Genomic DNA, 25,738 nt, shown 5'->3' on the forward strand with positions numbered 1-25,738 from the left:
TACTGGCCTGCCTCAGGATGTTCTTTTAGAGTACAACTACAGCCCTCTGCATTGTATCTACAGTCACACTAATTCACATACAGCTCAATAAAAGGAAGCAATTGCACCCCACCCATACTATCATCTGTTATGATAATCACAAGGACAATTTAGTATTCAAGGCTTGGACACATTTATCTCGCTTACCCAAAACCTTGTCTGAGGAGACCCTCCTTCAGCTGCTCTTGTTTTGCTATGCTCTAAATGTTTGAGCTGAAGTCTTTTACACTGAATGTCTTAGTCTGATCTTTGACAAGTTTTTACACAAAAAATAGTAGCAATACAGGTTTCAGTGCTTCTACAAGTGGAATGAGGAAAATACATTGGCTTTAACATTTAAAAGAGAAAAGCAGAAGAAAGTTCTGCTTTAGAAAGGCGCGTTATCTCCTATTTTGAAGCAGAGGCCAAACAAATGACAAAAAAGTGATGGATTTTGTTTCATTGTGTGATTTGGCCATTCCCACAAAGGTCTCCTCATATTTTGTCAAGGAGTAAAACTGGAAAAAAAAAAGAAAAATCACCATTTGTGTATAGTCAGAAGTCTGTTAGAGCCTAATATGTAAAGTTAGAGTTGGCTGAAATATGTCCATTAATTCATACCTTTAACTCAACAGCATATCTAGATAAAGCAAAGCTGAACAGTAGAGCTGCCCTGAGAGTGAGGGCAGTTTTCTCTTTATCCAGTCACTCAAGTACTCCAGCCTTCCCTTGGGCCTGGGGAAATGGAAGTCCAAATTCTTGTATGCCTGAGGAAACTGACTACTTGTCTTCTACCTTGGGCAGGAAAATGCTAGCCACAGGTTACAGAGCCATTTATAGTTTCAAGAATTAAGTGGTCTGTAGCACCTTCAACAGTGCCTGCAGCAATAGATGGCATGTGAGATGCACTCTGTATTAGCAGTTTCCAAACTTTTTTTTCCCCTAAGATGATATATAAACAAATAACGTTCCAAATACATAATGAAATCCCACACATAATGAAATCTGTGTCAAAGGGTTTCCTGGCAGTGCTATTTAGAGCATTCACTTTAAACATAAAAAAAAAAAGTACAGACAGCCAGTGCTGTTACTTGTCCTCCATGTTACTCAACTCAAACACAAAAAAGAAATAAAGATTAATGTCGTTTAATGTGTTATGCTACAATAGGTTGACTTCAGTATCTTTAAATACTGCTAGTTCATACTTGGTGATTGTTGAATACGAGCTACATTTTATTTCGCTTCCTTCATTATAAGTATTAAAATCTTACATAAACCTTCACCTAAAATGACCAGGGAAAAAAAAAAAAGATAGAGGGAACAGAATAGAAGGGAAGACTGAAAGTGTGGGTGTGACAGGGAGACTCTAAGCTTTTGTAGCAGCTGAATTTTGAAAGAAATAGAAATTAAGACCAAGTGAATAAGGCAGCAGGTGTGGAAGAGAGAAATCACAAGGAGATGTCTGGATAATGAACAGTTTGTTTTGATGACTGAGATGAAACAACCCTTCAAGAAAACAGAGTAAGTCGGCAACCACATCTGTAATACTATGCATAAGAAACTATAGAATCAGTTTCTTCTGTGATCCGAATCAGAAAAGAATTTGTTTCTTTTCACTTTATAAATAATTAAACTTGGTAAGCAACTCCCTCTCGTTAAACACCAATGTGATAAAGTTGCTAAAACAGCTGTCTCATTTGGTAATGGCTAGCTACCTACATAGAAAGGCTAAATAAATAGTGCTTGCTAAGACTTCAGTTCTACTCCTCTCATGGTTTTCTTTACTGCAATTAGCATGCCAAGTTTCGGAACTGTATCTCAAATCATTGTGCTTAGTAGGCATTTATTCACCTGTTTTGCTCAGGGCACAGTTAAACACAATACCTGCTTCTCCGGGAATATTTGCCTTTGATATATGTCCATTTTGCTGGTCACCAGGTTTCTACAAAGGAAGCACAGTTTTGTCAATTAAAAATGGCATTTAAAAAGTGACACATGCCCAATATTTACACATGTTAAATAGCAGCACTGACCTTATCTACAGCTTCTACACGCCTAGTTCTCTTCATGATCTCCTCAAGCCTCTACAATGAAATGTAAAGGGGTAAAATAATGTTTACTGGCATTAATACAAAATCTTGCCCAAACCACAACTGCTTGTCGTTTATCAGTTGCATCAGTTTATTGCAAAGAGATGATTTATTACTGTTGGCAATATTCCTTTCACTTTCACATCAGGCTACACAGATGAGGACTGCAGCTTTTCTCAGGGAACATTTATATTATGGATAACTGTCTACAGCTGAGGTGGAAGCAAACTGCTAAGGCAAAACGAATTACAGTTTCTCTGCAGGTACTGAGTTACCTTCTTCCTTTCCAAGCGCTCTTGCTCTTCTCTTTGGAAATGTTTTTCACGTTCTAAGCGAATCCGCTCTGCCTCTTCCCGTAGGCGAGCTTCCTCTTCTTTCTGAGTTGATGGTAAAAGAAAAAGAAGTGATGAATAACTTACTATTTAAGGACTGATTTACACTGATATCTGCTTAACTATGCATATCTACAACACCCTGAAAAGATGCTTTTGGGGTTTACAAGTCACCAACAATCTTTTCAGACTGAATTGCACATTTCTTGATTAATCTCCGTGTTTTGCATAGCATTAAGAGATGCCCAATCAAACAATGGACACCATATTTGGTTCTGTGCCTGTTCTGGGGCATGTGCATGAAAGCACACCAGATGACATATGAGGAATACATTTCCTCTCCTTGAGCACTAAAACAGCAGCCAGGAAGGTATTAAAGAGATTCATGTTTTGAGTGGTGGATGTTTTTGAGAGTTAAACAAAAGCAGCAGTCTTGTTGCTTAATGAGACCAAGGACAAACAGCCACAGGTACATTTGCACAAGCTTTCCATTCCTCCTTTTTTAATTAAATGTAAAACTTGTCTGGAGTATACTATAGAGAGACCTTGCACCCTGATAGTGACAGTGCTGTATGATGGAACTACTACAAGAGTTCATTTGTTACAGTTGCAACATCAAAAAAAAAACTTGGCCACCCGTTAACTCTGAGTACTACACTGGGGATGTACCTCAGTTTGGCATTTCAAAGAAAGCAGCATACATCTTCTGAAAAAAATGCAGTTTTCTGTAGTTTCTGAGCTATATTCACTAACACAACCCTTTAAACATTTATTTTCAGAAGCATACATTAATTATATACCAGGCGAAAGAACTAATGTCTACTAGGCAGATTGAAGTACTGAATTTTGGGGGTGAGAAAGTGCAGGCAAAAAGAGAAGAATCCTATCCACAGCCTCTCCTAAAGTTGGTAAGCCAACATTATGCCCATCTAAAATGAGAGCACTTGAAAAAATTTATTTTTATTTATCTACTCTTGTCTTTTGAGTAGCTACTCTGATTTCAGGAGGACTGCACCAGGTAAAGGTTCTCCTTGGTTTGATTAGAGTGATCAAAACCTACATACTCCTTCCCACTAACCCCACACAAAAGCAATACTGGGCATAGGATTAGAACTGCACAGTGCTACATCTCCAACACTCTCAATAGTTAGTTACCTTGGCATCTAGATTTCTCTCTGTAACTGTGGGGACAAGGAGTTCTCTGGTATAATACCATTCACATACCATTCACTAAAATCCTCCACGATTTACTGGGACAGGAAAGGATTTGTTCTAAATAAATTCTACAGTGAAAAAGACAAAAACAAAACTCGACTCCCTACCACGTTTTTGTCCAGAAAAAAATATCTTTACTCTTTGAACCACTCTGTGGAATGAACTCTGTCCTGATCCTATTCACTTTATATATAGCACTTAAATTTTAGCTATCCCTCTAATCTAGGTGCTGCGTACGAGGTGTTGCTTCATCTACTTTGCTGCCAACCAGACTGACACAGAAATTCCAGGAGGGGAGTATACTTGTTTCTGAATGCGCTCCATCTCTTCTTTCTCCTTCTGTTCCCTCTCCTCTGCCTGTCGGCGCAACCGTTCTTCCTTTTCCCGCTCCTCCTCTGCATCCTTTTGGTTTTTTTCTGCTTCCTGTCTGCGAGCTTCTTCCTCTTCTCGGCGAGCTCTTTCTTCAGCTATCCTCTGTGACAGCTCCTCCTTCTTTTGCCTGCAATCATGAAACAAGCGTAAGAAAAATAAGTAAAAAAAGAAGGGAAAAAACCCAAACCACCAGATTCCTGACCCAAGACACCAGCACTGCAGAACAGCTGGATAAAGGCTGAATTGCTGTCTCCTAAGTTGTCTGTTCTGCTTCCAGCAGGGGCCAAAAGTGAAGCCCTATGGAACATAAAAAAACTTTGCAAGGCAATACCAGTACTTTTCCAGCATATGCCTGACTTCCACTGATCTATGACTCACATACTTTCTGAATCAGAAACAGTATCACTGACTTAAATACATCTTGTAAAACACTTTGTGTAATTTCATTTAATCATATTTTGAAATAGCATATATTTTTGACACCCATCTTATCTTGCGGTGACAACTCCTGAATTTAAAAAAAGTATCTAATTCTGCTGATTTTTGAACGTTACCTCCTAACCTCACTTAATGCCCCCTCATCCTTGTATTATGGCAGTGAATAACTTTTCCCTGTCACCTCTGATGCTACCCAGATTATTTAGGACTTTGTAGCCTATCATATCCCCACTCGGAAGTAAAAGACAGTCTTCCCAGCTGAAGAACCCTCACCTGTTTAGTAGATTTTCTTATGGGAGCTGTTCTATACTTGTGGTCTTCCCTGATGTCTGCACTATTTTCCTGGTTTTACTGATTTTACTATCTCAAAAAATACCAACTCAACATTCAAGACACGGATTCACCTTGGATAGTTTAAAATGACATTTTCCTTTTGTTCTCCTTTTCTAGTAACTTGTAACAGTTAATTTATTTTGTTGACCATGACTCACCTGATGCTTTCATATACTCAATTCCAAGCAAGATCTGTTCCCTCATAAATAATTAGCCCAGAGACTACCACCAGAGTTAAGATTATTTCCTTATACACATTCCTTTATGCTCATGCAGTACTGCAATTCAGCTTCCATTTAGTATCTCAGCAATATAAGATATGTCTGAAACTCTTCACAACTGCTTTATCTCACTGAAGACCAGCATTATCTCACTGGCCACAACTCCATTCAAGTTCATCTATGAAGGCACTGCACAGAGACTGAAAACTCCTTTCATTGTGAAAGCTGATTATTCTTTACCTTTTGTTTTTGATCTTTAATGTGGTGAATAAATTCTAAGACAGACTCTTAATGCCACAGCAACTTATTTTCTTTAAAAACCCTTTTTGAGAGCGACCATGTTGTAAGCCTTTTGCAAAGCCAAGCTATTTTAACTGCCTCTGCCTTGTTCCTATGTTCAGCAATGTTGTTAAAGAACTACAAAAAATTCCAGAGAAATGGCATCCCTCTAAAAAGGTGCTCAACTTGTGTTATAGCCACAGTTATAAGTATCCAGATGGGCTACTCATTTGCTAGTAAAAAATGAGACACAACATCATTTACCCTCCAAAACTGTTGGGGATCTTGATTTTAAATGAGAAAACAAAAAGGCTTAAGTCACAGCTGTTGGACACCTAAACACCACCCCTGGTAGAGACCTTACAATTCAAAGTAAGAGAAATTGTGCCAGTCACAAAGTTGAAAACAGCTGTGTAGAGTCCTCTAACTGGAAGAAACAAGTATAGCTTTGCTAATCTCTGAGGAAACAATGAATTTCAAGAATATGTTCTCACCTCCTGTCCTATTTTAAAGCACTATTTGGGATAAGTTTTAACCTTGCAGATCTGCTTAGGTATATATTGTGCCTCCAAAAAACCCAACAGGAAACTTCATTTTCAGGGAGGAATTCGTGCCTCCTGCACTTCAGTACTGTGCTTCATCTACCACGATATAACAGAATATACACAAGAAGCTGTTAAAAATGTATCTTCTCCACTGCAGAGGTCTAGAATCACCTTTCAAGCTCTTCTCTCTCCCTCCTTTCTTGCTCCTCCCGTTCCCGCTGCTCACGGGCAAGGCGCCTCTTCTCTGTCAGCAGCCTTGTTGCTTCTTCAGGGTCAGTCGTACCTGCAGAGGTCTTTGGGGGGACGGGAGGTGGAGAAAGAGCTGACGGAGCAGGAGGTAGGGATGGGCTGGCTGCTGAAACAGATGGGAAGAAAAACTAGTTTGTACAGACACAGTAGCCAAGACACTCTCTTGAAAAGGACAGAAAGTTGTTTCAAATACTCTACAAAATATTTTCAAGCTTACATGGTTTTATAAACAATTCAGAGGAAGAAGAAATTTCTAGATGCTAAGCGTTCACATTCCTTAAGGGAAGCTCGTTTATACAGGATATGTGAAAGCAGCTGCAGTTGAACGGTTAAGCCAGCTTTTCTGTCAGAAGAACAAATGCTGATGGGTGCCTAACAGGAGTTATGATGACTTAGCAAGTCCCTACCATCACATTTCTTAAGCTTGCCCAACTCTATTTGGAGAGCAAAAATGAAACATTGTGATATAATATTTTCTCTGTCTGAGAGTCTACATCTGAAGAGCAGAGCCAGACTTCTGGCCAGTCACTTTTGGTTATTTGATCTCAAACATCAACTCTCTGAAGTGATCTGCAACAAGGGTAGGACACAAACTATCATCAATTCTGTAGCTACTCCAACCTGAGAAAATTCGTGGGACCAGAACACAGCTTCTTAACAAGCTTTGCCACTATTGGTGAACTATGGCTTGTATTCAAATTTTAATAGCATCTTCACGTAAATTCTTCATATAGGACCAGCTTTGGCCATCCAGTAAAGAAGGTGTTACAGGTTTTTCTCAAGTAAAACACTAGTTCACATTTCTGTAAATTTGCCCAGTGTTCTCTAGCACAGGTATGGAACATCTCAAGTGCACTTTTTCTCTAGAGGCGAGGGACCATTACCAACACACAAGCTAACTGAAGGAATCATTCCCAGGGTAATCACATCTGGTATCTCAGGCAAACACGGATAGGGAAGACTTTGATCTGTCAATGAATCAGATCCTGATCCTGGGAAGATACATGTAAAATAAGTCATCACAAACAACCAGGAGATAAAACTACATTTCTAATCACCTTTTGGGATGTTACAGCATTTTCTTCACCTCACTAACAACTTCCAAGAGGGATTTCCTCTCTGATGCCCCCCTCCTACACCTCATGTATACAAACACAAATTCAGCTGCTTTCTCTGTGCTGAATGCTCACATCTGCTGACTTCTCTGCTCTCTTCTTCTATCAAGTAAAAACTATGCAGCTCTTTTTATAACTGCTTCAGGCCTTTCACCTCAAATTCAAATGATACATGTACACCAGTAATTTAAAGAGTGACAGGGCCTGTTCTCTAGCCCTAAGGTGAGCTGGCACAGTTTAGGCTCAGCCAGAGCACTATTCTCTCACATTACCAAAACAGGTATTCAGTCTGCCCCTAGAGAACAGTCCAGGCCTGAGCTAACCTCCAAAATGTAGCTAGGAACTCAGAAAATTCTGGATGGTCAAATATAAAAAGGTAAGTAATTTGATCACGCTAAAGCTTGGGAGCCCTTCAGAGCTATGCTCTTAGTAGCCTTAGGGACAGAAGGTAAGAAAATATGCGGCTGTGACTACAAATGATCAGAAACATACCAGATAGCCTCTGTAATAATTAAACAGTATAACTGACAGAGTTCCACCACCTTGGCCCTTTTTAATTTACTGACATGGACCAAGGCAGGGCTGTCACTCTTGAAGCACAGTTTTGTGCTGCTTGAGGCTCACTTCTTGCCGCAGGTGCTGAAGCTGGCAGCGTAACAAGTAGCCTGTTTAATGTACACCTGCCCTGCTGTCAGAAAAGATTACAACAGCTTAAACAGGCACACCCAGAATACCTTTAAAACTTCATTGGTATCAGTAAAGTCATGTGAGATTTGACTGCAAAAGCTTGAATAGCTCCATCAGTGATCATTACCTGCTGACCTCCTGGCTCTTGTGACTATACAGCTAGCAGGCAGCTGAGCCAGACAGGTTGAAGGCCAATGCAGTTAATTGGCAGAAATCAGCTATGTTCACCTGCAACACAGACCTAGGAGAATCAGCAATCTCTCTCTAGCTCCAGATGCTGCACTTACCCCTCTTTAGATTCTTGCAACAAATCAGTGGCTAAGTTTTGGCAGACTGGGCCTCCATTTGCAGTACAAAGCCTCACACTTAAAATGCTTAGCCTGAGGTCTCAATCTTTGGTCCCAATCACCACTTCCTCTGGCTTTGGCAAAAGACATCCAATTTGAAGTGCTGCTCACCACTTTGACTACAGTATCCCTCTCTTTTGCCCCTCTCCACTACTTGCTGTTTTGTTGTGAATACAAACTACTTCACTTTTGAATATCTTTATCACACATAACCTGTTTTCATACTAAGTGACCTTGTTACAAACTCAAATATTGACTGACTCTGCAAAGAAGTCAAGCCTCTCTTCCTCCTGAGCTAAACCGTCAAACAAGCATGATGATATTTCTCTGGTCTGCACCTTGTACTGGGGAACTACAACTTGTAAACATTTGCAAAGTTATCTCAGTGGTATCCCTGAAATCCTTTTAAAAGGAAGCAGGTAAAAGGTTATCAGAAGAGCAGTGAAAACCCATGCTCACATGGCAATTATATCTTCATTCCATGCCCATGGCCCACAGATGCATCCATTTATTACTGTAAGTCTCTCACTTTTTGTGAGGTTGCACCTTGTGTGGTAGGACCTATGTATCAGACTGGAACTACTGTAACAGAACTTATTAGAACAGAAGAAATCAATTCACATCAGATCTTCCCACAGAAGAACAACCCCCAACTACACATCTTGCAGTTAAATGCAGGATTATTAATACTTAAAACTGTTTTCTGAAGGATAATCACAGGGGAATCTATGAATTTAAAATTCAGAATCCTAAGTAATCCATCCTGGGAATCCCAGTGCTCAAAATGGCCACTCTACCCCATCTGTGAGCCAGACAGGTTATGCTATATTTACAATGGACTAAAATGTCTGCTAGAACAAACCTACATTTGTTATTTTCAGATTTACCTTGTGCCCTTCCTACACTTTATGATAATTATTTTATTCTGTGTGTACATCCTTTTCTGCCTTGCTGATTTTCAGGGTTGGTGTGGGGTTTTTTTTTGTTTGTTTGTTGGGTAATTATTTTTAAGTAACTCATTTACCCTGAAAAATTCTGCCTACTCCTCTTTACTCTTCTCCTTGATTCTCCTCTGCATGCCACTTTATCCTGCTAATCTCCCCTATGATGTGGTACTCTTGCAATATTATAGGAAAGCTGGTAGGGTTATCAGCACAACTGTACTGAGTGTCCAGAGAGATGGACATTCTCACTGCTCACGTTACCTTATGTGATTGCTTCCTGCACCATTAGTCCTCAGATCATTATTATTCTACTTCAACAGCTTGAAAAGAAGCTGTGTCATGACGTGAGGGACAAAATCCTGGTCCAAAAGGGCAGTGAAGCCACACTGTGCAAGGCAGGTCTGCCTGTTGTTTTGACTGTTACAAGCAGGAGGGCTTCAACCTGTTTACACGTTCCTCATAATGAACATACATCTGCAGGAACATTCTGAAGAATTTAACACTTGATAGAAAACTAACTTGAAAGCTACGTTATTTCAGAGAAAGAGAGAGAAGAACAAAAGAGACTTTCAGACATTTGTTAACCTGAAGAAGGATCTCTCCTTACCTTGGGCAAGGTCTGCCTGGACAGCGAGCTCTTCTCGACCTGCAGATTCTCCAGCCCCTGCTGAAGTTCCTTTACTCTCTTCTGTCCTTTCCTCATTGGCCTTTTCAGCCTCCTTTTCTGGTCTTTTCTTCTCACTCTCTGGTTTGACCTCTTTTTTGACTGGCCGGATGTTGCCAGGAGAAGGAGGACGTGCCTGAGCAGAGGAAATTTTGGAGGAACCAGGTGGGGAATTTATCTGCTTGGGTGTGCCAGCCAAAAAAGGCAAAGACTTTGACGCATGCCTGTGTAACCAAAGAGTGACAATCACTGTCAGATATGGTCTGCTGGACACCACCTGCACATCACTTCTACAGCTACAATAGCTAAAAAAACCCCCCCAACTTCTCTATTTCTCTGCTATCAAGCAGGACTGCTGGAGCAAACTAGCTTTCATGCAAAATGCTCTCTTTGCAACTCTCCAGTTTTGTGAGCACTGAGCCCAGTCAAGAGGGAAGAAACCAGGTATCTTCCTCCTCTTTTCCCCTTCCTCAAAGCAGTAGTAATATTTTTCTAAGAGCAGGACCGTCTTTCCCTTTGTTGCAGAGAGAAAAGATCTATATCACCAAATAAGTTTTCACTGTTTCACATTTAATTAATAGAACAACCAGAGCTGCCTATAGCTCAACCTTCAGCTAAGCATGTACTTGGCTTACCAAACTGGAGAGGGAGCTGATGATCTAGCTTTGGGGTTGGAAGAAAAATGACCTCCTTTAAAGCTGGCTGAGAAGCTGGATGACAAATGGTCTCTCTCCTTTTCTTTTTTGTCAGTCTATAGTTCAGCAAACAAAAAGACAAAGTCAAGCCAGAGTTCACATGGCTAAAGAAAGCAAAGCAAGCTCAGATAAGGATGAAGGGTTGGGGAGGGCTGAGAAAAAGCAGTGCTGAGTCAGTAGCTTCTACAGCCTGTTTAACAAGTTCATTAATATAGCCCCTCTAATCTGACATCATCTTTGTCAGTAAATACGCATTTGACAACAAGAATCCTTCTTAATCATGTTCTCTACTGTCCTAAGACGTAATGGACTAATTTGCAGAGGCTTATTTTTACATAGGCAAAAAATTACCTTTTAAGGTTTGATCTTTGCTGATTGCCACAGAGTACCTTCCACTACTCCCCGTAAACCCCCAATTCCATTTGAAGAACAAAACACTCCCCCCTCCCCTCCCCCAGGATCACGCTTAGTCACAGTTCCTATACAGCACAAGCTTTTTGCTTTCATGCTTATATGCGAACACCACAGATGCCCTCAAAGCCCTCCAATGTGGTACAACAGTTATCCTATTCTTTTCTTCAGGGATGATTGCGCAGGACATACTTTTTTTGCCATTGATTCTTACGCATGGCAGTGATTTCCTCTTTCTCCTTCTTTATTTCTCATACTAGGATTTTATTTTTAAAAATATTTCAGTTATAGCTCTGGTTTATAGCAATAGAACTATTGGTTTAAAGGAGTAGATCAGCATTTAGGCATCTGTATACTTCCTCCATCTAACTATAGATGAAAAACTTCAGGTTTTTGGAATAATGAGCTCAGACTCTCATAGCCTGAAGAATGGGAATGCTGGAGAGTACACTGAGCTGCCACTCAGCCAACATGATGCAGAGGGGCTGCTATTCACCACCTTGGCTGGGGCTCAAGCACAACCCCTGCAGTGTGTGTACCATGCTGCTTTAGAACCTCACTAGCTAAGAGCTCTGCAATGATCATCTCCTGAACTGAAAACCAGGTTAACGACTGGAAAAGAAAGACCAAAACCAACTTCATGAGCACCCTCTTGCAATTTATGAACCCTCTTGGATTTATGAAGGTTAAACCAAGGGGTTTTTGGGTCATTATGGTTAAAATTAGTTTAAATTGCCAAAAACATTAATATTAGCAACAGATGGTCTCGATCCTAAACTCATTACTCAAGCCAACTCTTCTGCACTACAATTTACCAGATATCTACTGATTAATATGATAATCACCTGAGTTATCAAAGCGTACACAGCCAGAATAAATGCATAACAATGACAAGAATTCTGGCTGATGAGCAGTAACTCTGTTGGATCTACTTTATTACTCTTGAAAACAGAGCATCAGAAATTTTTTCTTAATATCAATAAGAAACTGAATTCCTACAAAAGTTTACAGAAGAATAAAAGATTCTCCACACCATACAGGCTACTGGAAACAGCTCTTAACTCAGCCATTCTATATTAACAACATGTTTACACTGTGTCCTCCACCGAAATGTATCAACCTTTCTTCTTTTTAATTTAAAAAACAGCAAAAAAACCCCAAACCACTTGCAATGAGAAAGACCCAAGAGGTGTCAAACCAAAAGCCCTGGAGATTGCAATGCACTATGCGCATAATATGAGATTTCTCTACAGATACATCTCAGTATACTACCATTTGCCTAAAATTAATTACTGGCTGTGATTCATGTGACTTTCATTAACACTGCTTCCAACAAGGGTGTCAGTAGCAGCACTGCCGCTTGACATTTTGCCCATCATGCCAAATGAAAATGCAAGCCCCTCTTACACAATCATTTGCAGAGATGACTTCATTCTTCTCACACTTTCAACTAACTCAGGCTGTAGAGTACAAAGGAAAATATAACTACTCAGGTTAAGCAAATGACATCTGAACTGGAGCTGACTGCATCCCACTGGCTTGGAGCACCACCAACAGGAATTCGGTCTGCCTGTATCACACTGTTCCGATTTTCCCTGAAAGCTCAGACTGGTCACAGTACTGCCACTAAATCATTCAGAAAGAACAGGTGATCTGTGAGGAGCCTCGCTTACAAACCATGCTCCTAAACCAACCTCTTCCTTCTCAACAAGGAAAAGTTCACTAGCCTGGTCTCCTAAGAAAGTAAAGCTGAAGTGACAGCGCTCTGCGTTGCTTATGTATATAGGCAAGTGTGAGTGCATGCCTTTCCCCCTCTGTATCTCAGAGTCTCCACTGAATTTGCTAGAGGCCTCAGAAGATATGAAATTCTACAGGCTTTGTGAAAACAAGTTGCTGGGAAAAACAAGACTCCCCACTGAGGGAAAAGCTGCAACACCAGCTTGGGCCTTAAAAGACATCAAAGAATCCACCTGAGAAAAGGGCATACACACTGTGACTGACTCTGTGCCTCATGAGAAGGTAAGGCATCCACTCTGCAAACATGGGTGTTTGGAAAACATGGGTGTTTTTCCACACGGATTCTTTGGTGTATAATCAGGCCACATCACCACATAATGTATTTCAGTTAAAATCCAGCCAACTATGAAACAAATTGGAGGGGATGGAGACAGTGCAGAAGAGAGGATCAGGCTTAGTCAGGTATTCCTGCAACTATTCCTGTGCTACCAAGCAGTGCAATCATGGCATGAGACACTGACGTACAACTGGCATGCTTACCCCTGCCAGATGCGCTGTTCTCCTACGTCCAACAGCATCAGTAGAGGCATAAAGTTTTGCTCGGTCTCCTGGATTCCTACAGTTCATGGCCTTGTAGGACAGAGGACTGATGGGGCTGCAAGATGCTGAACGGGGACAAATGGGGATAACTACGGTGTTGGTTGGTTTTGTTATTTATTAATTTTAATTACAGAGCAGCATTGGAGGATTGACAGAGGAAAGCCAGCAGGAACAGAAACAACCGAGAAAGACAGAAAAGAAAGAAGGTATTAATACATAGAGGAATGACTAATTCTCAAGTCAGAACTGTCATTTGATACATTAGCTCGGTCACACATATAGTAATGATACAATTTCAATAGGCACTCATGTACTTTTCCATTTGTAAACAAATAATTTCTTTTAAATAAATTAAGAAGTATGCCACATAACTGAGTCGTAGAAAGTAACAATGTTTTTCTGTTACGTTTTCATACAACTGGTGGTGCTGAAAAAGCAGTGGACACAATGACTGCTCTGACTGTCCAGCTTAGTATATGCATTGACATGAGTTTCAATTACATTCACAATAGAAAACAATCAAACTAAAACCAGAATGCCTATTAATTGGTCTTAGAAGTAGAGGAAAATAAAAGGAGACACACACACAAATATAAAAACACATTAACAATACAAAACAGTTTCACCTAGGAAATCAATGAAGTTGCTGTCTACAGTTTTTAGCAAGTGATGTGTTTTTAAAAATCCCTCTTTTAGGAATATTTGAAGCCCATCCATTTAAGAACTTTTAGTATTTCTTGATAATGCTAGAATAACAGCTGACTCAAATACATTCTTGATAGCAAACATTACAAAAAGCAGACTAACAACAACAAATCAACTTGTAAATTAATATTTGAGTAACCAGGATGGCAGTTTTCATTGGTATGCACAAGGACAAAGACTATTACCAAAAGATGTCCTGCCAATGGCATGTTATCAGATATATGGTGTTCTGATTACATATTCCAAGAAAACTCTAACGCTGTAAACTGTATCATGGGGAACTTCTAGCAGCAAAGTATTCTTGGACTTTCTCTTGGTTTAACTGAAGAAAAAGACCGGGGAAGACGATGTTATTACTGCAGTGTTATTTGTCCGCTCCTGTTTGTCTTTCCTGGTCATTTCATATAGTCTTAGCATAGTTATTATTCAGCATGTTACCTGAAGGAAAAGAAGAGTTTCTATATGGTATCTTCCCTATACTAAAAGAGAATTACATCCTCAAGTTTCCTTGCTAAAAAAATTCCAACATTTCTTGACTGTAGATCCCTCTCTGAGCACACTTGAAAGGATGCAGTTCTACATACAGTTAATTCTTCCAGTCTTACAACAGAACAGCTGCTGTTACAGGACGAGCTCATAGACTTAACAGTACTAATGCTGCAAATTCTCCTGCACAGAGAGATTCACGTTATGAATAAAGAGAGTCTCATGTAAGTGTTACAGCAATGGGACTCATTCTTGCCTTATCATTTATAGGGAATTTATGTTTAATGAGGTATTATAAGATGACTGACTTAAAAAAATAAATAAAAACTGAGAAACAAGAAAACAGGATTTCTGTTCATGGGGGTTTTTTTGGTTGGATATATCTAAACCAATTAGGAGACAGTGGCACAATGTATGTTTTAAAGAGCTTATAATTTACATGGTTCTCACCCTCTGTGAATCAATTCTCTTGCTGCATGCTGATTATCTGAAGTTACCACCAAGCATAACATCATAAGTACTAAAAGACAAGCAGTTCATTTTCATTTACAATGTCACCAAACAATGCTTTAGGAAGCACTCCTAGTGAATCCTGTACCAACAGGATTATATCTATTCAGAGGAGCTTTTGGAGAGTTATTTAAAAAACATTTTGGTTTTGGAGGGTTATTTAAAAAAAGATCCAGACATACTCTTAAGCTGCATGTCCCTAGTAGCTTGCTTTAAATTTAAGGACATGAATCCATATTTAATTTGATTTTGATTTTTTGCATTGTAATTTATCTTTACAGCCAAAGGGCACAGTAATTTTCTAGGGAATAATGACAGGCTGGGATGAGCTGAGTGCTCAGAGCACAGCTGTGAGCCATTACCACCACCTGATCATTAATCTCCAGGAAGCATCCTGCATGAAGGGACTGCAGTTATTGCTCCTAGAGAATAATACCTGGAAAACAATGAGCAGATGGATTATTCTTCTGGGTGGTACAGTTTCGGTTAGCATAGGGAACGCATTTCAGGGAATCACCTCAGACTGATGACTGACAAATCAGCCATTCCTGCTATTTGCAATCTTTGTCAATATTCCACTCAGTTTAGAGCTTAGTGCACAGTATAAACAATAGCAGTCAAAAAAAAAAAAAAATCTTTACACTTGCTCCAGTGAAGTAACCACTTACAAAATTAAGACACTGCTTTCTCAACTATTCCCTAATGAAGAGCTGAATTTCCAGCATCCTGCTTGGTAGATGACATTAAGTATTTTACAAGCTGCTGTTTGTGAAGAGTGAAAAGGAATTCCATACTTGTTAATTCCACTGTCTGTAGAATATCATCCACATTTCTGCTCCTACAGTGCTACCCCTGTGGAAATGTACTGCAACCTAATTAGTTATAAGAGTTCTTGAGTGAAAGCTTCTTTAAAAGTAATCTTAGCAGATCTCTATTCCTTCTTATCTTCTACGTCCTTTAATTAGAATAAAGATCCTGTCTGTATCAGACAGGAAAGACTTGCCTAGACTTAAAACATTCAGCATGTGCAGCAAGATACTATTGTAATGGTAAAGTCCCCAGTGCTTGCATCCTATGACAAAACAGAGAGGCAGCTGTCATCTGCCTAAAATACATGATAAGCAAGTATGCCCTGGTGGTCTTTGGAATATAGTTTTGCCTGGGCTTTAAGTTACCACTTAATATTTTCACATTTCTGCATGTTAATTTTCCCCTCATTAAGTATATCTGAGAGCTGTTCTGGGGTTGGCAGAGAACTTTACAATAATTATAACCTCATTAAACCTGCACATTTAATTTTGCATGTATTAAATCCACTGCAGCCAGGGCCTATCTTTCTACAAGTCTAACTTGTTCCATGTGGGAAGTGCCCTTGTAGAGAGCAAAACTATTCCCTGCAGCAAGCAGCTTGCAGCCTTAGCAGTGGGTGTGCTGAATCAGCTCTTTACAACTTTGTGCACATTTCCTTGAACAGCCAGAGAGTGTGATATTGCTGGCCTGCATGTGTTGTATTCATTTATTGCATTGATGAAGAGGCAAAAAAATTAGGAAAGACGTGGTGGGAGAAAGAAGGAGGCATAGCAAACAACTGTACAAACAAGTTTTCATGCTGTCACACAACATAATCATGGGCATTCAAGCTCATTTTGGGATGCTACCATACACTCATAATTAGGTCAATAACTTTACAACATCCCACAAGGAATCTGGAAAAATAAATAGCTGAGACATGAAGCCTCTGCTCTTATAGATTTACCTGCATCTCCAGACAATGCAGCTGTGCTTTTACTTCGGGCCAGGAATGAGTGAGTGGGCATCAGGAGCCTGCTAACAATGCTGCTCTCCCATGGACTGAGCTGTAGACGACGAGCTGAACATGCACCATACAAGCAAGATGTTAGATCAAACACTTCACAAATAACTACATGTTGCAGAAGTATTATCTCCTCACTACTGCATACCATGAAGATCTTGGAAGTGTCCTTCAGAGATCAAAAGCATACAATCATTCAGTGTTTTGCACTTTATTCTTACTCCATTTTAGTAGAGAAATTCCTATAGGAACACATATATACATATATATACACACATTAGGTCTCCAGACAATGCAGCTATGCTTTTACTTCAGGCCACGCATTTGTGTTACTGCCTGTGGCATTATGGCAAATTGTTATCAAATTAATACTGGTATTTTGCACATTCTCTATGAGGAATAATAGTATAACTTATGTACTAGGAGAGCAGTTGCCATTCCTGAATATAGCCTTTGACAGAAATGTTTGTGTCCCAAACTCTTTCTACGCATAAGGTATATGGTCTTCTAGTTACAAAAAATACCAATTACTAAAACACTTTCTCTTTGCCAGCCTAGCTAGAAAAAAAACAAGAAGGTTGCTTACTACTATGCAGAGAATTTTGTCAAAGAAAGAGGTTTTATCACAGCATCGCAAAAGGATACAGTGTACCTCAACTGCAGATACCAAGTTCAGCAGCTACTGTTGTCTCAGTAATACATGAAGCCACAGAATAGAGTAAGTACATTTGATCATTAATTCTCTATCAAAAAATCCTGCTAATGATAATTTTCAATTTAGAACAGTAATAAGAGCCATCTTTTTGCATTGTTAGTCTGTTCTGAAAACATACCACACATTGACTTGCCTGCAATCACTCCCTTACCTGGCTTTTCCCCAATACTGCCTAATGCAAATTTAACTTGACAATATATTCCTTTTGACTTGTAAAATTTATTTACTTTTAAAAAAATACTATTTAAACATTGATCATAGTGAAGTAGTAACCAAAAGAGCCCTATAAATTTTTTTTTAAATTGAACTAGAAGTTTGATACTCTGACGCAAGAAATTGTATTATAATGAGCATCACAAACCAAAACATTCAACTAGTTCCCATAGTAGTTCATTATAAGCTTAGACTATAGCAATAATCTTGATGTTGCAAGTGAAATCAGGTCTTCTTACATCTCAGCATTCATTGGCCTTAGTTTGGAGTTTATGGCAACAAAACTGCAGCTTGAATTATGAGGCTCAGTCTCTAAAACATTAATTGAAGTGACTGGCTGTAATAATCTTGAGATTAATTTGCATTTTTAAAGGTAGAGATCCATCACTTAATAGCCATAAACTCTGAATCTGTCTTTAATCTACTCCACGCTGAGCCCCATGAAAAGAAGGGCTGATCTCAATCTCATCCTATGAAAACATAATTGCCTAATCCACCCTCAGTGCTGTTTTTCACTTCTCAAATTGCTCCCCTAAATTCTGGTAACTCAATAAGGGGTATTACTATAGAAATATAGGACTCTCAAACACAGCAGGCTCTCTGGATAAGTGTCCTTACACAATGTACTACTGCCAGAGCTCTCTGTCATTAATGGTTCCATTCTGCATTGGTACAGATTATACAGGGACACAAAATACCCTACAGAGACTTCCATTACAGCACACACATTATCATTAAGCTTGTAATATAACAATGAAGAAAAATCACAGAACTACCATTAAACTGGGTGCAATAATGGTAAAATCTTTGCTTCCTTTCTTCATCCAGGCACCATGCACAGTATGATCACTGTTTAAAGCTACTGTTGCAAGACAACAGACTCTTCTGCGGTCTCAGTCTTTACAAGGTGAGGCTCACAGGTGTGAGTATGGATGAGTCTGGAGAAACTCTTCTGCCATAGCTTAACACAAAGATCATATAACTTCAGAAAGCAATCCCTGAAATTGTAGACCCATAAATCAGTACTATGTATACTATCAATTTCTTGGAGTTCATCTGTATAGCTGCAAACAGCTGATAAGTAAATGTCACAATATAATACGGCCCTGTGGGCCAGCTGCAGACCTTACATGTGAGGCCCCAGAGATGTAGTCTCAAGAGGACACAGCTAAGAGACTGATAACTTAGAATACTAAATTTCCATGTCTCACCTATCCTATGTCACTTGCCCTAAAGGTGAGTATGGTTTAATTTTCTTTTCTCTTTGACTCTAACACAGAGGAGCTTATATCCACGTCACCTACTGGAAGCAACTGTGTGCCCACAGCATCCAACTGACAGCACCGAGGCAGTTTCAGAGCAAGCTAGCTGATATGCACCAACAGTGAGCTAAGAGAGACCGACACAAACTCTCTTCTCCATATAACCAACAGGCCTGATTCAGAGATGCCAAAAGAGTTTTATCTGGGAGCCTGGAATGAAATCTCCCTAAATTTCTAAAATGGGTTTAGATCAGAGTTCATTTCAATATACCTTGGTTTTGTGGATTAAGGTCATCACATACTGACTTTTCTGAACACACAGCTCCCAGAAAGCATCATATTCAACACTTTCAATACATATTGTAATAATCATTAGCATCACCATTAACGTAGAACAGCCAAATAAACATTTGCCTACTGAGTTCCAAGGACAAGAATATTAACACCTAAATGCGCTGAACAACCTAACTTTGGTGTCCAGTTCACACTGAAGCAAATCGAAAAAAAAAAAAGAAAGAACATTCCAAAATAAGATTGATTTTAAGACCATGATGTCAGGGGTTTTTTTTCTTGCTCTTTTTGTATTTAACACCTTAGGGTGATGTTTTCAAGATTTAGTTCTGCAAACCATCTGACAGACAAGGGGAAATGATAATTTTTGTTCTCACGCTGTGTTAGGCTATCACCCTTAGGGCTGTTTGCTCCTTGTTTCCACACAGGAAGCAGGTTCATGATAGGACTACTGGTGCAAGCAAGTACCCCTACCCCCAGCTACAACAGGTTAGTTTAAACATACTAAACATCTTTATAGCCTAACTTGTAACTGAAAACCACACAAAGTCCCAGGGATCTGGCAACAGTGAATCGATTACAATCATCTGTATTTGTTTTCAGGATATACAAACTGAACACTGGGAAGTTGTCTTAGCAGCAGCAGAATAAATTGCAAGTAAGCAAACAGCAGCATCTGATTAGTTCTAGGAACAGATGGGAAGCAGGGATTTAACAGGTCTCCTGATGAGCACCACAAAGGAGACTTACTGATAACAGTGGCGTTTGCTTATACAAACATGGTGAGGAGTAGATGAGGAAAAACTCTGTGCTTAGATTCTCTTTCAACAGAAAACAATACTGGAGTCCCTGAATTTCTTCTATAAAGGTGGCAGACAAAGGTGATGCAGTGATGGAGAAAAAGCACTGCAGAGAGGAGGATAAGGAACACAACTATGGTGCAAGTTTTGCTTTTCAAAACCAAGAAAGTGTGTAACTCATACTTCATCTGAAGTATTATCCACTTGCTCTGCTTTCCTTAAAGAGCACAATTACCAAAATTTATTGGTCAACAGCCACTTTCTCCACTTCAATACGTGTGTTCGTGTTTTGTTACAGTTTCAACTACTCAGACCTGTACAATTAACGTAAAAGTATAATGAGAAGCCTGTTCTAGCTGTCCGATTGTAAAATTGTGATAAAGAGCTGCATAGCAATACTATACTTGAAAAAGAATGAACCAGTCTTTTAGGCAATAAGTTAATGAAAACTTTTGTCTTTTGCTGGGCCAAAAAAAAATAATTCTGTCCTTCAAATGGTAAAAAGGTGCTGCTTAACAGAAGACACATTCTTGATGACAGCTATAAGCCACTTAGGGTAAGCTTATCATCCTCGTCTCCAGCTCACTGTTCTGCAGGTAGGGGTATGCATTATAAAGTGTGATTGGGTGCCCTCTGGAAGGTGAAATAGGGAGCAGACAGTTAGAGCCTTCCTTTAAGCATTTGCCTTAAGATGTTGAGGCCACTGGGGAGACCAGTGGCACTTCTCCAGATACACACTCAACTAGATTTTGATATATGACTTCGCACAAGAAAGAGGGCATTTACAGCGTTTGAATTTGCTTTCTGTCTTGGAGTCTGTGAAAGACAGAAGAGACTTCTGAGAATTTCTGTGCTGTTTTAATGAAAATGCCAAGCAAAGAATGCCACAATATTTCAAGATTTTGACATATGGCCATCAGTTCCACATTCTTTCCCTTTCCCCACCTCGAGACTGTCTACTATTCAGTTGAACTGCTCCTGAATTTGAAATGGGTGGCAGAAACTGTAACACAATGAGTTACAGTCCATAAGAGACTATCCTTCATATTTAATGCCTGCTGCTGTCCGTCATCCCCATCGCGTTCCCCTGCAAGATCCTTCCTCAAAGAAGTATCCCCTGCAAAGAACAGCAACCATTTGGTAGAATATATATATTTGCCTAAAAAGCTAATAAAATTAAAGCTGACCAGATTTCAACATTTAGAGCAAAAAATTAATGGAGTTTTGTAATAAATTATTTCCTAATATAATGTATTTTTTGCAAGTTACCAGACTCTACAACTAGGTTAGCCCACTAGGATTAACATGGCTCATCAAACCAACCAGATACACATGTACAAGCATGCACATGAAACATGGCACTCTGCTATGACACACAAATAAAGATGCCTACCAATCAGTTTTGCAACAACCAAAATTCCATTCTAAAAATTGTTTTTGAAAACATGTATTTATCTGGATGGAAATGGGACAGACTTCTCATTCTCAGTAGAGGACAAAAAAAATCCCTACCAAGTACTTTTCTGTAAAGCTCTCTGCAGAAGTTATACAAGAGACATTCTTTTATAAAACTCCTTTAAGCTCAATGCTTCAATCTCATAAATCCTCAGAACAGAGGCAGCAATGCAGTTATGTTAATTTTTAAAAGATTGATAGTTTATAATTTGTGCAGAATTGTAAACATCAAAAACATATACTGAAATAAAGCAATCTTTGAAAAGTAACTGGACACAAAAGTCAATAAACAGACCATATGAAAAAAACCCATACATCTTCAATAAAAATAATTGGAAATGGTAATAAATAACTGCTTGAAAGCTTCATGCAACACGTTCTTAGATATTCAAGAACTATTACCAAAGAAGAAAGGAAAACAAAATAATGACAAAATGGCCTAATGCAAATAAAAGGTCACACATGATTGCATGCACTATGTAGCGATGTATTCTTTCAATAGTTGTACCTCATTTACTAAAAACCTGACAGAAGCACTGCTTTTATCATTTGCTAAAGTAAGATTGTTCAGGTAAGTTCTCTTGTTTTAAAAAACAAGAAATACGTATTTCTTCTCACAGGAAAAAATGTTCAACCATTTACTTTTCACATTTGAAGCCTTTTCACTCCCACTTAGATGAAGTACAGAAAATGACTTCAGAAGCTTGTTTTATGTGCAAAGTAATACATCAATATAGAACATTCTTTCTTGCTCTTTTTTTTTTTTTTTCTTTGAAACTGTACCTCTGTCTGGAGAATTTAGTAATGTTGCAGATGAGGAGGAGAGCCGCTTGTTAATGACTGGATCAACATGTTTCGAAAGGTTCATTGTTGAAACAGACCGCCTGTCTGGATCTAAAACAAATGGAGATAATGCTAATTGACAGCCCACATGCAGTAGTGCAAGTTCCTAGCTCACTAGTGGGAGGAGGAAAACATGACTAGGTCACTCCTGCTCTACCACAAGAACTTTCAAAATAGACTGGACCTCTCAGCAGACATTATACAGGTGACTCAAAGACTGGGCACAAAACCACTTAAGTTTCAAACGTTTAAAAGATTCTGTTAATTGATTGTCATTCAATCAGGTTGCACTTCAGGGACTTAATTGAGGATCTGAAGTGGACACTAGTAGACAAGATGATATTTTGTCATTTCTTTCAATATTCTCAGAAAAACATTGTTCATGAGAAGCATGAGAAACCTTCTCTCATGCCCGGAGAGGTTGCAGATGCCCCCCGTCCCTGGAAGTGTTCAAGGCCAGGTTGGATGGGGCTTTGAGCAACCTGGTCTAGTGGAAGGTGTCCCTGCCCATGGCAGGGGGATTGGAACTAGATGATCATTAAGGTCTCTTCCAGCCCAAACCATTCTGTGACTTCCAACAGAAAGCTTCAGGGAAGGTCCAACATGTTTGGAAACGTAAGGTTATTAATAAAAAAACCCCAACCCTTAGCACCTGAATAAAAGGTGACATTTTATAGGGCACTGTTACTAGGTGGAAGGTCAATATTATGATGATAAAATACTGAAAAATTAAGGGAAGAATAGTGCACAAGGGAAGCAAGAGTAAGCACAAAAGGAATGAAAAGATTTAGTTAAAAATCCCATAGTTATGTATAAGTGCTAAACTTCCCACCACAGAGTCATTTTCTACCTGCTGTGAATGAAGTTGTAGTGAGTCAATCCAAAAGAGCACACAGCTTAGCAGATAACGTAAGTGAGTCTCTGCAGAAGGCTAGAGACTACTTGCAATGCACATGCTTGGTATATAATACTGAAAGTTTTTATTTTGCTTTTAGGTTCTGTACATTTTAGAGCAGTATTACATCTTTTGCCTGCACAACTGCTGTAGAGTCAGCAGCTGCACCGTACTGAGGGGGTGATGGGTATTTAAAGAATACAGATCACACACACTTTGTGCACTTGTGTGTCACACGAAAGTTGCTATCAATGGCAGAAGAGGAATAAACTGAACAGGCCAGCTATACACTTTCTGTTCTCTCTCAAAAAAAAAAAAAAAAAAAAAAAGAGCTGCATGCATCAACTACATGTCCTCCATTGCAAACTTCCATTTGGAAATCTGACGTTCAGAAGATGCTGGGAGAGTCAATCCTGCTTTTGCTTACATTTTAGCATGTACTGAACTTCAGCAAAGCATTCAACCATGCTGAAATGCAACGAGGCTTGAGCACATGCCTAAATTCATATTGTGTGTGTGCAAAAATATGTCCACATACTCTTTTGGAAGCAGATATAAACTTAGGACACCGACAGAGTTAAGGAAGATGTTGCTGAAATACTATCTGTAATTGTTTATTTATGACAAGTACACCAACATTGTATTTGATGTATCTGACCTAGTGGATTAAAGTATACCCACTGTGTACAAAAATATTTCATAGAAATACTTGTGCATGAAAAATACCTTTACTTTCCCCAGATCTATGAACTATATAGGATTCACTGCCACTGGCTGGGGTGAAGAAAGATTCTCCCCTATACCATGTGATTAGTTGCTCATTTTGTCTAATATCAGAATGACTCAGTGAGGGTATAAAACTAGCAAACTTACTGGAAGGGAGATAAAACTCAGAAATTGATTTTAAAAGGAGAAATCTAAGTGTTATAGTTAAGAACAAGATCTCTGTAGGCTGGCAAGATTATCCTACATTGATCTATGGGGTATACTGAAGAGTGCTGTGTATGATCCAGTACTGGAGACAGGATACTCAGGCTTCATGTGTGACAGAACTTTGTCAGGAAAATATTTGTGGGAATGGGTTAGGGATTTTGATCTCTCACACCTAATCTACAGCTGAGAAAAATGTATAGTATATCAGTACAGCCAAAAAGTTTCTACATTTGGCATAAAGGATGCACTACATAAAACAGCTTTCTGAAAAGGACAAACGACAATAGGAAAAATCACCTCTTGTATTTGGCATGCCAACATTTCTCTTACATCTATGAACGCTATTTAAATGAATGAAATTCAGCAGGAGGATTTGTGTGTAAGTGTTGGCAATATGAATCCTATAAACGTAGAACAGGCCAAATGCAACCCACTGCCTAGAAGATTGCTGGTTTCTTTGTTCTAAAAAAAGAATTAAAACATCCATGAGCAACACATCAGCCAGTGCAGCTGGTTATATGTCTGTGCTCATGTGCAAAATAATCCTAAATCCGGTGTATATGTAGTATGCCAAAAGGGTTTTAGAAAAAAGCAAAATATTCAAATGGGTCTCCTTGAATACCAGTAGACAGAATATTATGCTTCATTTCAGTGAATTGTGCCAAATCTTTAGAGTCAGCTAGTAGTAACTCTCCATAGTAAAAATAAATAATAATGAAAAAATCTGGTACTAACAACAGTTCTAATCTATCAGCATGATGTTAAGCATGCATTGCAACTACATGAGGGTGGTTTAGTTACTGATGATCTCATTTCCTGAGCACTAGCTACGGGTAAAGGAATCAGCAAACCACAGCAATTATGTACCAGGTTTTCTAACACCACCCAGAGATCTGAAGTGGTGCTCCAGGCCTGCTAAATCGAGAAAGGTGAATGATGATTCAAAAAAATAACCTAGGGACAGAATGCAAGACAGTAAAGAAAATAAAAATCAAGTAAGTTATACAGAATTAAGCAAAAAAGTAACCTTTTATGAAAAATAACTGTTTATTGAACTTATATATGACAAAGATTTCAGAGCATTCTTTTCTCCATTTTTTTTCCCTCCTTGATGAAAGGTTGGACACACTGAAATGTATACATTAGAGTAGGAAGAGAAGAACTCTAAGTACCACTTTCTGGTGAAAGAAACAAAGGACAAGTTCTCTTTTTTGTGTTCGAGTCATATTTGACAAGGCATATACACATTAATGACTGGCAGATTAAGTTAGAGAAGATAATTGGGGGGAAAAGGGACTTCTGTCTCCCAAAATATCTGCACAAGGTACAGATAGCTTATTACAAAGAATAATTTTTCTTCCTTTTGTCTGTTTTAATCTCAGCATTTAATCATTTCCAGCAGACCTATTTTTTGAGCCATGATATTTAGCATTTGCACACAGTAGCTCACATCACAAGATTGACACAGCACAAGCACACCCACACCCACAAACAACAGCAAGGCAGCAGAAGCGAGAAGCTGTAG

The 25,738-nt window shown here is 39.0% G+C and overlaps 1 protein-coding gene across 7 annotated transcripts in view; it reads right to left on the bottom strand.

Annotated features, from left to right (window-relative positions):
- MAP7 (microtubule associated protein 7) overlaps positions 1–25,738 on the bottom strand; it is a 120,985-nt gene that overhangs the window by 10,110 nt on the left and 85,137 nt on the right. For 3 of the 7 annotated variants that reach the window (XM_074862618.1, XM_074862615.1, XM_074862622.1), the window contains exons 6-16: positions 25,081–25,167; positions 22,326–22,436; positions 16,750–16,863; positions 13,233–13,381; positions 10,485–10,600; positions 9,793–10,073; positions 6,015–6,198; positions 3,959–4,154; positions 2,384–2,485; positions 2,052–2,102; positions 1,903–1,960 (exon numbers count right to left, since the gene is read on the bottom strand). In XM_074862618.1, the coding sequence (XP_074718719.1) occupies positions 1,903–1,960; positions 2,052–2,102; positions 2,384–2,485; positions 3,959–4,154; positions 6,015–6,198; positions 9,793–10,073; positions 10,485–10,600; positions 13,233–13,381; positions 16,750–16,863; positions 22,326–22,436; positions 25,081–25,167 (1,449 nt within the window). The remainder of the gene's footprint in view (positions 1–1,902; positions 1,961–2,051; positions 2,103–2,383; positions 2,486–3,958; positions 4,155–6,014; positions 6,199–9,792; positions 10,074–10,484; positions 10,601–13,232; positions 13,382–16,749; positions 16,864–22,325; positions 22,437–25,080; positions 25,168–25,738) is intronic. The other 4 variants (XM_074862616.1, XM_074862617.1, XM_074862621.1 and 1 more) reach the window with 4 other exon arrangements.

Source organism: Strix uralensis, chromosome 3 (genome assembly GCF_047716275.1).
Source record: "Strix uralensis isolate ZFMK-TIS-50842 chromosome 3, bStrUra1, whole genome shotgun sequence".
Lineage (NCBI taxonomy): Eukaryota > Metazoa > Chordata > Aves > Strigiformes > Strigidae > Strix > Strix uralensis.